At 34.4% G+C, this 16,295-nt stretch overlaps 1 protein-coding gene across 1 annotated transcript; it reads right to left on the bottom strand.

Annotated features, from left to right (window-relative positions):
* Positions 1–899: 899 nt before the first annotated feature.
* Positions 900–1,823, bottom strand: LOC102475946 (olfactory receptor 4A47). The gene has a single exon (XM_006170880.2). The coding sequence runs from the start codon at positions 1,815–1,817 to the stop codon at positions 900–902; it is 918 nt and encodes a 305-aa protein (XP_006170942.1). The 5' UTR covers positions 1,818–1,823.
* Between the last annotated feature and the right edge of the window lie 14,472 nt (positions 1,824–16,295).

The raw sequence follows: 16,295 nt of genomic DNA, 5'->3' as shown, positions 1-16,295 counted from the left end.
GACCCACCGCCGGTCACAGCCTTGGCGCGGGCCGAGGGGGGGGGCACTCCAGCACGTTTTCAAACCTCCAAATCCAGGATTTGAACCATAGTCAGCCATGTGGGATCTTACTCCCTTAATCACTAGGCTACAGGACTAATTCTTGAACAGTTTTTTTGGTTTTTGGTTTTATTTTTGTTTGTTTGTTTTATTTTTGCTATAGGGCACATGTGCTCAGGAGAGAGAGAGAGATGCAAAGTGGAAAATTATGTCCCAGGGAGGATAGACTTGCACAGTCTCTTATGCTCCATTCTCATCTCTGGATTTTGGTCCTGCATGCACATATGCTTGGTATGTTTCCCAAAGATCTAAATGTAAAACCTGTCATTTGATAAAAGAGATATATACACATACACACACACACATATATACTATCTTTGATTTGATTGTAAAACAATACATAAATGGTTTAGAAAACTATATTGTATGCTATAAAAATATACAATGGTTAAATGTAAATAGGAAATTATAGAAAATTGGAAAAATTTACACTTGACTTTTGTTAAGTTTATTTTGTAATTTTTTAATTTACATTTAATTGTTATGCATTTTTATGTGGTACAATATGGTCTTTCAAAGCATTCATGCAATGTGTAATAATCAGGTCAAGGATATTATCATAATTATCATCATCAACAAAGCACATTGCATTATGTTATATACCTTCAATATTTTTGCCACTAGATTTCTTTCTCTTATTTATTTTTTCACCAAATACATTAGATGGGCAACACCCTGTTTTTCACACTGCTGTGGTATACCATTTCATATTTGCCTTGCTTACATGCATTCTTGTGTCTTTTAATCAAGCCAAAGAGCAATTTTTTTACTGAAAACAAGTGATACATTTTTCTGCCATCTCATTTTCTTTTTCTGGTCCATAACTTCTTCATGGCATTTTTCATCTCTGCATTTCTTAGAGTATAGATAAGAGGGTTCAACATAGGAGTTATGACAGTGTAAAATACAGACAAGAATTTATCAATGGGTAAGGTAGAAGGAGGTCTCATATACATAAAAATACAAGGGACGAAATAGAGGACTATCACAGTGATGTGGGAGCCACAGGTGGATAATGCTTTGCTCCTTCCTTCCTGACTAAGATTCTTTAGGGATTGCAGAATGACCCCATAGGAGATGAGCAAGAGCACAAAGATGATCACACAAATTACCCCATCATTGGCCATCACAGTGAGGCCAATAAGGTAGGTGTCTGTGCAGGCAAGTTTTAATAAAGGGTACATGTCACAAATGAAGTGATCAATGACATTGGGGCCACAAAAGGGAAGGTTGTAAACAGAGAGAAGTTGGACTATGGCATGTGCAAAACTCCCAGCCCAAGCCAACAGCAACAGCAGAACACAGGTTCTTTGGTTCATGACTGTCAAATAATGCAGGGGTTTGCAGATGGCCACATAGCGGTCATAGGCCATGACAACCAGAAGTAAAATCTCAGCACCACCCAATAGGTGTCCTAGAAAAAGCTGAGCCATACAAGCTGGGAAAGAAATGTATTTTTTCTCATTGAGTAAATCAATAAGCATATTTGGGGTAACTGTAGTAGAATAAACAGCATCCATAAATGATAAGTAGCCAAGAAAGAAGTACATAGGAACATCCAAAATTGGGCTGATCATCACAGTCACAACAATAAGTAGATTACCTACCATTGTCACAATGTAGATGATCAAGAACACAACAAATAATATTTGCTGACCCTTGTGACTCTGAGTGAGTCCCAAGAGGAAAAACTCTGTCACATTGTTTCTTTCTTCCATATGTTCTTCTGTATGTTCTTATTTTAGTGTTCAGGACAAAATTACCTGCAAATATAATTTTACTAGTAAGACCATGAAATTTTAGGATAATATGCTTATTCACTCCACAAATAAGCATTATTATTTATTATGTTCTGAAAAACATAAAAGATTATAAGAATGTAAGGTTAAATAAAGCATGATCTCTAACTTCAGTAATCTTAATGACTAATGGGAAGAGAAAGAAAAATAAAGAAATAGTGAAAGGAGAAAGGGAAGAAGATATGAGAAAAAAGAAGGGAGTCACACACAAAAGACTACATAGTATGGGTATTCACTCATTCAATTTTCTCTTAAAATAATACTAGTAATGACAAACAGTTATACTCTCTCTCTCTCTGTTGATAAAAGAGCTTGATTTTTCAATGGCAAAAGTTTTGATAAAATGTATAGACCATAAATCTTATATAAGCACTGAACTAGAATTTATTACTCTAGACCAATAGTCTTCATCACTCAATGCTTCTTCAATGACCTGCTTCATTTTCTATGTCACCAATCTCTTTTCTATGTTGCATCATTCTGTTTGAGTAATTTCTCAACAGAAGACAAAAAATGTTTGAGCAATTTCTCAAAAGAAGACAAACAATGACCAACAAGTATGTGAAAAAATGCTCAGTACTAGTAATAATTAGAGAAATTCAAATCAAAAACAAAATAAAATATCACCTCATTCCGGCTAGAGTATCTATTAACAAAAAGAAAAACAAAATATTTGTGAGAATTTGGAGAAAGAGGAACGCTATTTAGTGGTAAATTTTTTCAATGGGAAAATTTGTTTTGAATGAAAATCAACTCTCAGGGACAGCAGGTGGTGTGGTGGTTAATGCACTGAACTCAGACATCACTGACTGCGGTAAAGTCACACCAAGTGCGTGTGTGTGCTGCCCAGATTCCAGGAGGAGGATGAAAAGAGAAGGGACTGTGACATGGCCATTCTACTGGCGGAAGAAGGGGTTCTCAATTACCCTCTCATTGTCTCTCTCTGACTAGCACATGCACCCCATGGGGGGGGGAGGGAATATGTCATTCAGCAACTTGAATGAACCTGCAGAACACTGTAAAGTGAAATAAACCAGGCACAGAAAGACAAATGCCATATGTTCTCACTCATATGTGGATAGTAAAAAATTTGATGTCATAGAAGGAGAAGGTAGGGGCCAGCAGATGACATGGTGAATAAAGTGTTGGACGCCCACATATCCTACAATGTTAGGATCTTTGACCTGGTGGCCTGAAAATTATACCAGGTATGTGTGTGTGTGCCCAAAGTCAAGAGAGGAGAATGAAAGAAAAGAGACTTGGGATTGGCCACCACCCCTGAGGGGTGATTTTTCCTTTTCCCTCTCTCTCTTTCTCTCTGGCAAGCTCATGTGCCTTATGAAAAAAAAAGTTTAAAAAAATGTAGAGAGTGAAAACAATGATATACTTTCAAATAATTTTTCTTTTAACATTGGAACATTTCCAATCTTTTTAGATAGGCAAAAATTATTACCACCAGTTTATGAAAGAAAGAGTTAAAATATTCTCTCAAACTATTCAGTAATTTATAATATCTAAATGTTACAAGTCATAAATTCTAGTTCAGTGCTTACATAACATTTATGTAGTGTAATCTATACATTTTTATTAAAGATTATTGAATTTTTCCCACTGAAATAGCAAGCTTTTCCTGCGCTTATCTTTTTAAAATTATTATTCATACATTAAATTGCTATATATAATCTAGATTGTGAAGAGACTTTACCCAGCATGATATACACCTCAGACCAGACCAGCTGAGACCACAATACACATCCTCCAGTGCTTATCTTAAATACACTAAATATGATTATAGAAATGGTGTATGACAGCAGTGACTAATGTCAGAAAGTGAGGCGACATTTTTCTGTGGATATCAAAAGACAAAATTATACCAAATTTAAGGTCCTAATTGGCTTTTATTGGCAATTTTACATTTGAGATATGGCTCATTCTATAAAATAGAATGCATGTTTTAAAAGTGAGTTGAGCAGAGGAGGTTGGCTTTATAGACAGAAAAGGGCTGAGGAAAGCAGAAACAGTATAAAATGGGGATTGGTCATTTCAAAGTTACTTTCCTTGTAAAGGTTAAAACAGAAGGATCTTTATCACGTCAGTTAAAAATAGTCTGTTTGGAGATTTAGCTTTCTTTTTCTAATTTTACTTTAGTAGGCATGAGAATTGTGGATTATAGTTAAACTATTTTATAATCTCTTATTTACATTTAATTGTTGTATACTTTTATGGAGTACAATATGGTTTTCAAAGCATGCATGCAGTATGTGATAATAAAACCAAGGATATTACCATATACATTGCTTTCAACCTAGAGCTTTATATTCTCCTCTTGGTTGAATGCTTTATTCCTGAGCTCTTCTAGTCTATTCTCCACCACCTAGCCCCTCCTTCCTTCTTGCCTTCCCTGCTATTATGTAATTAACATACAAAAATCTATGGGATTTTTATATACAAACAGTGAACAAATTGAGACAGAATTGTAGGCAAAAAAAATCTAATTTATAATTGCCCCCACACACACACACATACACACATGCAAATCCCAGGAATAAACCTAACCCAAGCGGTAAAAGATCACTACAAGGAAAACTATGAAAAAATGAAAAGAAAACTGAATATGATATATTTTATTTCTCTTCTAATATCTTGGAAGATAAACAACTTAGTTTTGACTGGGCGATTCAGAAGTTCAACATAAATACCTCCCATTTTGCTTTGGTCTATTGGGATGAGTACAGGAACTCAGTGCAAACCAATAGCCTCTTATAAATTTTATTTAACAAGAGTAAGTCACCCTGCTATATTTTATTCTAAAATTTATGTATCTGTTATCTAATTATTTTAATTTTGTGTATATTCAGGTATGACAAAAATTACTGTTTAGGACAGAATAATTTTTATTTTACACTTTGAATCGATATTTAATTTGCCTCGAAAAAAGAAAATCCTACCAATTAAAAGACGTCATCAAGGGCCATAGACAGTGGCTCAGAAGTAAAACAGAATACTCAGCAAGGCTGAGTTACATAGGAAGTTTCCCAGTTCATGAATGGAACGTGAATGTACCCATGATCCAGGTCACCTAAGGATGGGTAGATCTCAGAATTGAAATTGTGTTGGTGTGCCTGTCAGTCTGTTTTTCTCTATTTCTCTTCCTCACAGGAGAAAAAAATAGATAAGTTTTTTTTTAAAAGAAGATGCAATTAATTGAAATGTGCTATTTCAGAGATTTTTAACATGTAGAAAATCATTTGCATCTTAGAATAAATTATATGCCATACTATTTTTTTATTTTTTATTTCATTTTTTATACATTCAATCACATTATTATTTGACTTACAAAATGGATATTTCAACAGGTGAATATTTCTCCCTAGTACAGTTGATAAAACTACGAAGTATCTACGACAGATAATACCACATTTCTTTGTGCCATTAATGCTTTGCCTCCCTATTTTTCTTCTAAATGTCCTTCCTCAGGCCCTCCTCTTTCTCAAACTCTATATCTGGTATTTACAACTATATATTGTGTTTCTATATCCTTTAGTCTATTAGTTTCAGTCACAGAGTGTGGACACTCGGAATATATTAAATGGGAATATATCATGCCTCTCCTTCATAGCCTGGCTTCCTTCACTTAGCACTAAATCTTCCATATTCATCCACTTCCCATCAAAAGCCAGGGTTCTGTTGTTTTTTATGGCTGAATAGTATTTTATGAGACGAATAAGTAACGGAGGTAGTATAATAGAGGTTACCAAAAGCCTAGAGAGAGGAGACGAAAGAGGGGAATGGGAAAAGGTTGGTCAAAGGATGATAAGTTACAGTTTGAAAGGAAGAGTAAGTTCTGTTTTTTTATTACCCAGTAAGGTGATTATGGCTAATAATACATTATAAATGTCAAGAAAGATAGAAGAGTGTTATGTGAACATCAGCACTACAGACAATGACAACTGTTTGTAGTAATAGATCTGCCAATTACGTAAATCTGATGACTTTAAATGCAGAAACATTATTAAAACATCCAATTATATCTCAGATATGCATAGTTACTGTGTATTATAAATAAAATATTTAAACTTTTTTTAAAAACTTGAAATATAAATATATGAAAACTCTATCCTTTGACCCAGAAGCATTTCAAGTAAGCATCTCATCTCAAATCTCTGTTCTTTATAAAAACGATGTTTTACTAAATTTAGTGGTCACAATCCTCTTCTTAGTTAATTTATTTCCATAAACTGCAGTAACAATGTGCTTACCTATGTATTATTTTGTACTCTTGAAAGTCACTTATTCAAGCTATACAGATACAATACAATTCTCTAGTTTTTAACATTAAACAATGTCTAAAGAATACGGCAGTTGATTCTATCAAGAGATTTACAATTATATGTCAGTCAACATACTCTCAAATAGTTGATACCTGAAGTTGGTTTCTAACAATGCTTTACTAGGTAGAGTAAATTCATTCTGTATTTGTATAATATTAAAATATACAAGAGTATTACAGGATTGAATCAACACACATATATTTTAGCAATCACAAAGTACCTGTCATGTGACTGATTATCAGACTCCTCGGAAATCAAAACCAGGGAAAGCCCACACCACCAATAAACTGCTGCATACACTTCCTAGGTTACCTGCATAAGGAGACATTCAGTCCAAGTGCTGTATTGTTGTGCCTTCTCTCCTATCCTAAAAATAAAATAATAAACAGCTTCATGCACTGATACCATCTCTGTGAACACAGCGAGCAAAATAACACATGTGCCATCCCTGAAACTTAAAATGTTCTCATGTGACCAATTCTTTTCATTCTTTTAGGAAGTCTGCTCTATCTCAGTCTTTCACACTTACAAAGTTATTTTTTAAATTGTTGAATTTTCAAAAGGAATGTAAAAAAATTTTGTAATCTAAAGAAGTCTGAAACTGGATTTTGAACAAAGAAAACCAAAATCTTTGGTTTGTATGCAAAAATTGCTAGCGAAATTTGTCCAAACAACAAACAAATGTTAAATAAGCATTTGCGGATTAAGAAGACAATTTGTCAGGGAGAGAGTTGTGCTCAAGATAAACTTTTGCAATCTATGTTTTATAATACGTGTAAACAAAATAATGAAGTAGCTTTACAATATTTTCATTCCATTGTACTAGCCTGTTTTTATACAATGTAGCTAAATTTTGAGTTGCTTGAAAATGGAGACTAATTTTAATTCTTAATTTATCATATCGTGAGTCAATCACTTTCATTCCTAAAAAAGCCAGTCATGGAAATATGGATACAGACAAACACACTGAGGTTAGGACAAGTCCGTGAACACTGAATCTACATTTGAACTAGTCAGCATGTTTTGCTGACTCATTCAATTGGTGCATTTCCAAGGGTGATTTTTTCCTAATTAAATTCATTGGGACCTTAATCATAATTGTGAGGGTAGACTGCATCTCCAGAGATGCTACAAGGATAGTATGTAAAAAAGATTTACAAAACCATACCCTCTGGGGAAAATCACAAGAAAACATCTAAAGGTAAATTATCAAAAGGAAAAAGTTCAGTCTAGGTAAAATAAAACATGTAGAACTCTTACTTAAATAATGACTTTCCAAATAGATGAACCTACTGATTTTATAAATTTAAGTGATGCCTTCTTAGATGTCATCTGAACTCACTCCCAGAGATGAGAAAACTTCAGAATAGGTCATTAAAAATTTGATTTGAATGCAAATCAAGCGGGTAATGTCTGAGTTTCTCATATAGTTTCAAACATACAAGTTGGTAGTAGTCTCAATATTAGCATGATAATGAGGAAAGAAAGTTTGTGTGGTTTATTCTATTTGTCCAAGGTGATCTTGGAAAAGTAATCAAAACAGACGATATACTGGGCTGTAACATCTGTTGCAAAACATATGGACTAGAATCATACATTTGTGTGTGTGTGTGTGTGTGTGTGTGTGTGTAACACTGGAACTCTACAGAATAATAACTAAATATTCCCCAAATATTTACAAACTAAGCAATTTATAAACATCTCTAATGTGCTCATGGGCTACAGAAAAAATATCAATAAAAATTCTTAAAAATAAGTTCTTATTAGAAAAAATAATAAATCTAAAACATAACATTTATTAGACTCAGCGAGGAAGGTGGGAGGGCTATGGCACCACAGGTGGGGACCACTGGAAAGGCAAGGACAAGGACGTCAAGGATAACTAGGATGACGATGAGGACAAAAAAAAAGAAGCAGAAGTAAAACCAGAAGTAAAAATTTCAGAGGAGAAAAAAATAGCAGCCAAGATAAAAGAGAAAGCACTGTAATAGGGGAAAAAAAAAAAAAAAAACAAGAATAAATTAAAAAGAGGTTAGAAGAACCTGAAAAACTAAAAGTGCTAACACCATAAAATATTAGTGGATAAACTGCTGCTAAAGAAATTTTAAAAAGAGTCAGACCTTGAATTAGCAAAAGAAAATTTTGGTGTTAATAATACAGTTTATTCCACTCCAGGCCCCACTGGACACCCATTCCAGTGAAGGACCTTAGGGTACAGCAGGCTGCCTGCAACTAAAAACCTTTATGACTGGGACCCTTTGCTCGTCTCCTGCTCCCACTTGCCTTTGGATTCTCAGGTGTGGTGCTTGGAATTTTCAGTCTACCTTGTACCTCACCCCACCCCATCCAGACAAACATTCTAGTGAAGGGTCTTGCCTACCACAGGCTGCCTGTGGTAGAGAGCTTTTATAGCTGGGAACCAGATTTCATCCCCTCCCTTACTCGTCTTTGGACTGTCAGGACTTAGGTGTTTTCTATATCACATGGCACAATCTCTCCTTTGTTTCTGAACTGAAGCTCAGTGACTCAGTTTTAGGTACATTTGTTCTCTAGAAACAAGGGGGGAATTTTGGTCACCCAGAGCCAGTGACAACAGTGCAAGGTGCTGGTGAGCATTGGAGACATAGAGCTGAAGAGAGATCACCAATTGCCTACTCCTACACACCTTTGAATGCTCAGAGATGTCTTGAAGAATTTAGGAAGGAACCTATAGGTCACCAGATGATTAGAAACCATCACAGAGGCACGAGAAATATGATCAACCAACAAAATGTCTCCCTCCCAAGGGAAAACATCAATTTCTCATCACCCACAGACAACATGATGGAACTCAAGGAAATGTCAGATACAGAATGCAGATATTTATAGTGACCAAACTAAATGAGATGCAAAAGAAAAGAGAAAACAAGCACCAGGAGATGAGGAAGTCCTTTTTCAATGTGAAAGAAGAAAAATACAACATAAAAAAGAATCAAACAGAATTGTTAAAGATGAAGAATGTGATACAAGAAATTAAAACCTCCCTTGAAAATATCAAAAGTAGATTAGATCACACAGAATGTCAAATCTCAAATGTAGAAGACAAAAACTCTGACCTAGAAAAAAATCATCTAAAAAACTGAGAAGAAAACCAAGAAACATGAGGATTCTATACAAGAAATACTAGATACCATCAAGTACTCAAACATCCAGATAATTAGTATCCCAGAAGAGAAAGAAAATCATAAGGGCATTGATAATTTATTCCATGAAATCCTGAAAGAAAACCTTCCAAACCCAGAGAGGCATTCAAATATTCAGACACAAGAAATTCTTCAGGACCCCAAATAGAATCAACCCAAGAAGATCATTTCCAAGGCACATCATAGCCAAATTGGCCAAAATCACAAAGACAAGATACTAAAATTGGGAAGAGAGAAATGTCATATTACTTACAAAGTTTTCCCTTCAGGCACATCTTATCAAAAGCAATGCAGGCAAGGAAAGAATGGAGAAATACAGTCAAAGTGTTAAATGAAAACAATTTAAACCAAGAATACTGTTCCCGGAAGATTATCCTTCATATGGGAAAAAAAGCTCAAAACATTCTCAGATGAATAAACTCTGAAATAATTTACCAACTCAAAACCAACTCCAAGAAATTGTGAACGGTGTGCTATACCAGGAAAACTAAAAAGACAGACAGATATAAGAGAACAAAAAACAACCAAGAAAATGGCTCACTAAATGAACATATCCAGAAATATCAATAACATTGAATGTTAATGGATTAAATTCTCGAATCAAGAGACACTGGCTGAATGGATTTAAAAAAAAAAAAAAGAAAAAGAAATCCTCTATCTGTTGCCTACAAGAAACAAATATTATGGATAAAGACATACATAGATAAAAAATGAAGGACTGGAAAAATATATTCCATACAATCAGAAATCAACTAAGGGCTGGAGTTGTGATACTCTTCTCAGACAAAGTAGGCTTTAAGACAAAAACTGTAAGAAGAGACAAAGAAGGCCAATATAGTAGTAAATGGGCTATTTCATTACAAAGACATATTGCTTATTAATATCTGTGCTCCCAACTCAGGAGTACCTTAATACATAAAGAAAAGACTGCTAGAGCTAAAAGGAAAGATACGTTGCAACACTATAATTGTTGAGGATCTCAATACCCCGTTGTCTCTTTAGACAGATCTTGTAGACAAAACATAAGAAAAAGATACAGGACCTACATGATACTATAAATCAAATTGACTTGACAGACATCTATAAAATCTTCACCCTAAGATGACAAAATATACATTTTTCACACCTATGCAAAGAACATTTTCAAAATTGACCCATGATAGGACACAAATCAAGCCTTTAAAGATTCAAAGGCATAGAAACTATATACAGCATCTTTTCTGACCATTATAGAATTAAACTTAATATTAATTTCAAGAAATAGCCTCAAAACTACACAATCACATGGAAACTAAACAACCTTCTTCTGAATAACTTCTTAACCACTGAATAAATTAAGTTTGAAGTTGAAAAATTATGGAAACAAGTTAAAAATAGTACACGATTTTCCATAATCTGTGGCATACCACAAAGCAGTCATAAGAGGGAAATTCATAGTATTTAGTGTACATAAGAATATGGAAGACTTACTGCTGAGTGAAGCAAGCCATGATATGAAGGAGAGGCATTGTATGTCCCCACTTAATTTATACCGAGTGTCCACACTCTGTGACTGAAACTAATTGACTAAAGGATATAGAAACACAGTATATAGATGTAAATACCAGATAGAGTATGTGTGAAAGAGGAGGGTCTGAGGAAGGACATTTGGGGGGGAAACAGGGAGGCAAAGCATTAATGGAACAAAGAGGTGTGGTATTATCTGTTGAAGATATTTTGTAGTTTTATCAACAGTACTAGGGAGAAATGTTCACCTGTAGAAATATCGATTTTGCAAGACAAATACTAATGTGATTGAATGTATGGAAGAAAATGAAATGAAAAAAAATTTAAATAAAAAGAAAAAAATAAAAAAGAGAAAAAAATTAAATAAAGTTAAGTAAGTGATACAAGCAAAAAAATTAAATAATTCTTAAAACAAACTTTAAAAAAAAGGAATGGTGGCAAATACCCTTAGGGCAGACCCCCCCACACCCCAGCACTCCGGCAAAGCCCAGTTTCATCTGCAGCTCCCTGGCCAGTCAGGGAAACTCAGGCAGGGCCTTTCACTGGCCCCAGATCCAGCTTCAGCTCCAACCCCAGCCCAGCTCTCCCAACCTCATAGCACCCCCTGCCAGAGGAGAAACTGCTCTTCAGGCACCTGAATAGAAAACTCTTTCTGTGTGGACCACACTGCTAAATACAGCATAAGACAGACTTCAGGTCTCTCCATAGATTGCGCCTTTGACTGCAGCAGCCTGGTACATCTGAAGGCAACTGGCGGGCAAGGTGGCACTCTGTGCGTGACTTTTTCTTTATTTCCCTCTCTCCTCCTTTCTTTTCTTTTCTATTATCTTCTCTTTTTCTTCTTCCATCTTGCCAGAGGAACTAGCTAGGTATAGAATTAGAGATCTGAATTTTTCTAGTCATATGTAGTTATATTGCTTCCTCCCTTATATGGAACCAACTGTAAAAAAACAGATTCTGCTCATCAGAAACCTGATTATAGTATCTTTTTAGAGACCACATTACAAAAACAACAGAACAGAGACTTCGGCAGACATCAATTCCCAACAAAAGGGAAAGACACTCCTAGCCAGTGAAACATTTGCCTAACAGGGACTTAAAAGTTAGTACATCTTCCAATGGCTAGAAGTAGAAGAGCTTCAGGTATGAATAAACAAGGAAATACGTCACCCTCAAAAGTACAGAATATCTCCCCTCCATCTTTCGTGCTAATGGACGATGTTACCAAAATGTCAGACAAAGAATTTCGAACATTTATGGTGAACAAATTCTTTGAGTTGGAACAGAAAAGAGACAATGAACTACAGGAGATGAGGAAGTCATTCCAAGATATGAAAGAAGAAATGGACACTCAGAGAAAGAACCAGATGGAGCTATTAAAGATAAAGTCTAGAATAGAGGAAATCAAAAACTTCCTTGAAAGTATTAAAGGTAGATTAGACCATGCTGAAGACCAAATCTCTGATGTAGAAGATAAAACCTCTGACCTAGAAAGAACCACCAAAAAAATATAGGGAAAATAACAAAAAAACATGAGGATAATATACGAGAAATATTAGATTCCATAAGATGCCCAAATATCAGAATAATTGGCATCCCAGAAGGTGAAGAAACTAATAACGGCGTGGAAAATCTATTCCATGAAATCCTGGAAGAAAATTTCCCAAGTCTAGAGAGGCACTCAAGCATCAAGACCCAAGAAATTCAAAGGACCCCAGTTAGAATCAACCCCAGAAGATCTTCCCCAAGGCACATCTTAGCCAGACTATCCAAGACCACAGATAAGGATATGATTCTAAAACTGGCAAGAGAGAAATGAGAAGTGACATGCAAAGGTAATCCCATCAGGTTAACTCCGAACCTCTCTGACAGTACATCAAATATTAGCAACCATAAAAAGAGGGCAATAAATAAATAGTAATAGTTTTCCATGTGGGTCATTCCTCAAAAAGTTTTTATTCCCAAATCAACCTGTTTGACAGATAGTGCATATTAGGTTCTGAATCTTCTATTAATATTCATTTATCTTCACAATTGAATGGAAAAAATAATTCTACGGAATGTGTCAATAGGCCCAAATGCACAAATATGCAGGCAACAATGAACAAGATTACCACGGTGATGTGAGAGACATAAGTGGGGAGGGTTTTGTGTTGCCCCTCCAAGCGACATTTCAAAATGTTTAGAATGACCACATAAGAAACTATCAAGAAGAGGAAATTCAACAAGTAGATGAACACATCATTGTCAGCAAAAAGAGACCAAAGGCATAGGTGACCATGCAGATGAATTTCAAATGAGTGTTCATCATTGAATGGTTTCTGACACTGAGGCCATAGGCAGGATGTCAGAGTTTGAAAAGACTCTAAATTGCTCATAGCCACCAGAGCATGCCATTCCCATGAGATGGCCTCACCTGTATGAACTCATGAGGATCCTGTAGTACAGGGGGCCACATGGCAGTCACAGATCATCCCTGTCAGTGAAATGATCTCAACAGCACTAAAAGATGCTCAGTAAAAACTTTCAGTAATGCACTCCCTGAAAGATATGGTTTCTGTCACAGCAACAGTGTCAGCCTGCTAGAAGTCATGAAAGAGGAAACATAGCTATCTATACAAATATGTAACACTGACAGGAATTGTAAGTCATGTCTAAAGAGGATAAAGGTAGACTGAACTAAAAGGAAAACACCTATCTTCTTCATGGGTAGCAATTTTTGGTTCTATAGACAAATTTACAAACACTACCTTATTCTCCTAAATAAAATAACATTGCAAATGACTCGATATAGTTTTGTGACCAGATTAGCTATTACATTTAATTTTAAAACAGAAATATGCAAAACTTAGTATAATTATGAAAAAATAGTAACAAGCATATTAGGCTTATCAGATAAAAAGACATATTATAGATCAAATGTGCTTAAATTGTGTGTTCAATGTCATATGAATTGTGAGATAATTTAAACAGAACATAGTTGTGAATTGGATTCAAATATATATTAGATGGTATAATACAATATAATAGACATTTCAATGCAGAGATGAAAAGATCATTATGAAAATACAAAAATTTCATTTAGAAAAACAAATTTTATTCCTATTTAACTCTTTGTATCAATTCCATATAAACAACAGCTTAATGGAAAATACAAAAAAAAAAATTTTTAAATGCAACATGGAAGAATACTGTTGACAGTAAAGCAAGGAAACTATTTTTAAACAATCCTCAAAAATTAAGTAAAATATTGATAAATCAGGCTAGTAAAATCAGATAGAACAACAGGGAAACTTAATTTGCACTTACAATTTTTTGTATTTTATTTTTATTACTAAAATTCTACATGGCTAGAAAAATTATGCATAGCACGAGAAACTCAAAATTAAACAACAACCTTGAAAATTAAATAATTCTGTAATTGTAAAAGAAAGAATGCCTTAGTATATAATTACTTATAAAAATTAGTATAAAAAGAAAATAGTTAAAATACAAAACATATAATTCACAACGAAATGCAAATAATTTTAAGCATGGAAATTGATGCTAAAATAAATTGTACCTAAAGAATTTAAAGTATATAAACAAAACGTATTTTTAAAAATAAGCAGATTATCATATCCCATCAATATTTATAAGCACTGGTGGCTGAGATGTCGACCAACACGTATACTCACAGATTATAAGCAAAAGTATAGTTCATACAACTTCATGAATGGCATTTTGGCAATAATTATGAAAATATGCATTTTAAACTCATATTTCCAGACCAGCCCATGGTGTAGTGGTTAAGTTATGTGGATCCCACGTGGCATCAGCACAATTCGAGTCCAAGACATGCATTGCCAGGCACAGGTGCATGCATGGCCAAAATCTCAAAAGAAGAAAAAGAGAAGGGATTTTGATGTGATTGTCTCCAATGAGTGGTGTTTTCCCACTTTCTCTTTCTTTGTCTCCCTGGAGAGCAAATGCAACCTCTAGCAAAAAAAAAAAAAAAAGAAAAAAATGTATACCCTTTGACCCCAAAATTTCCCTTCTAGGATCTAACCTTTCTAGGAGTGAATATTGAAAAATCTATATTAAAGTACATATTTGTAGCAAAGTGTTTGTCAAAATAAAATGTCATAAACAATTTAAGAATATCAGATACATTCATTTTAATAATCTTACAAAGGAGTATTGTGTAACATGAGAATATTTCAGATAAATTAGATCTATATGAGATGATAAAGAAAGATTTTCAAAATATGGATTAATACAATTCTACACACAGAGACATATACACATATATTTACATATAAATATGCTTTATGTACAAAGATAATACTTGAAGAAATTTTTTTAAGATTTTTTTTTCCCCACAGAACACATGCACTTGCTAGAGAAAAAGAGACAGAAAAAGGAAACGTGAGAAATCACTCCCCAGGGTGGATGGCCAGGCCACAATCCTCACTCCTCCATTCTTCTCTTGAGATTTGGAGTACGAACACATGTTCCCAGAGTGAGTTTTAAGCTGTTGGATCCAGGACTTGAATTGCAGTTGGCCATGTGAAAATCCAGCACCTTAACCACCATGCAACCTGCTGGCTCCAATATTTGAAGAGTATTAAGAAGCAGTGTGTATTGAATAGTCTGTGAGTAGCATTAGGAAATGGTAGTTAAAAAAGGATAGAAGGTTTATTTTCCACTTACACCATTTTGTACACTTTAATTTTTATTACTTGTTTTATTATACTTCTAATTGCTTTATTTTAACTAACAGAAGCGTTATATGCTAGGACCACCAGTTGGCATAATGGCTATGTCGCTGGACTACGGTTTGAGGCTCAGACCTGGTAGCTTAAACTCATACTGGGCATGTGTGTGTATGTGCCCAAGATCCCAAGAGGAGAATAGAGAAGGGGTTGCAGCATGGCCATCCCCTCTGGTGGGTTATTTCTCACTTACTATCTCTCTGTCTCTCTCTGTCTCTGGTGAGCGCAAGCGTCCTATAGCAAAAATTGCTTAAAAAAGAAAAAAGAAGTGTTATATGCTAAATATTTCATATGTAATACAACTTAATTTCAATAAAAAGAACAATTTATATGGCATAAAAATTTTAATTCTAATAAAATGCATCAACAAAAATGACAAGAATATAACTATAAAATTTCAGAAAGAATAAAAGAAATAAATGCACAAATTGATTAAAATTAATGTAATTATAAAATTTTCTTTACTAATTCATGATTATTCATTAATTCCCTGTTGTATAGCCATTAGGGCTTTCCAGGTAAACTAATAAAATTATAGAGCTTACAGAAGGGACACTGCCGTTAAGAATCCAATCACACAGTTAATTCATTAACTAAAATTATTATGAATACTTTTATAGAAAA

The sequence above is a fragment of the Tupaia chinensis genome, unplaced genomic scaffold, assembly GCF_000334495.1.
Source record: "Tupaia chinensis unplaced genomic scaffold, TupChi_1.0 Scaffold149104_1, whole genome shotgun sequence".
Classification (NCBI taxonomy): Eukaryota; Metazoa; Chordata; class Mammalia; order Scandentia; family Tupaiidae; genus Tupaia; species Tupaia belangeri.
The sequence above is the reverse complement of the archived record's forward strand: the minus strand, read 5'-3'. Positions and strand labels throughout refer to the sequence as shown.

Excerpts from the sequence above, each read along its gene's own strand:
- LOC102475946 (XM_006170880.2), bottom strand. The coding sequence starts at position 1,817 with ATGGAAGAAAGAAACAATGTGACAGAGTTTTTCCTCTTGGGACTCACT.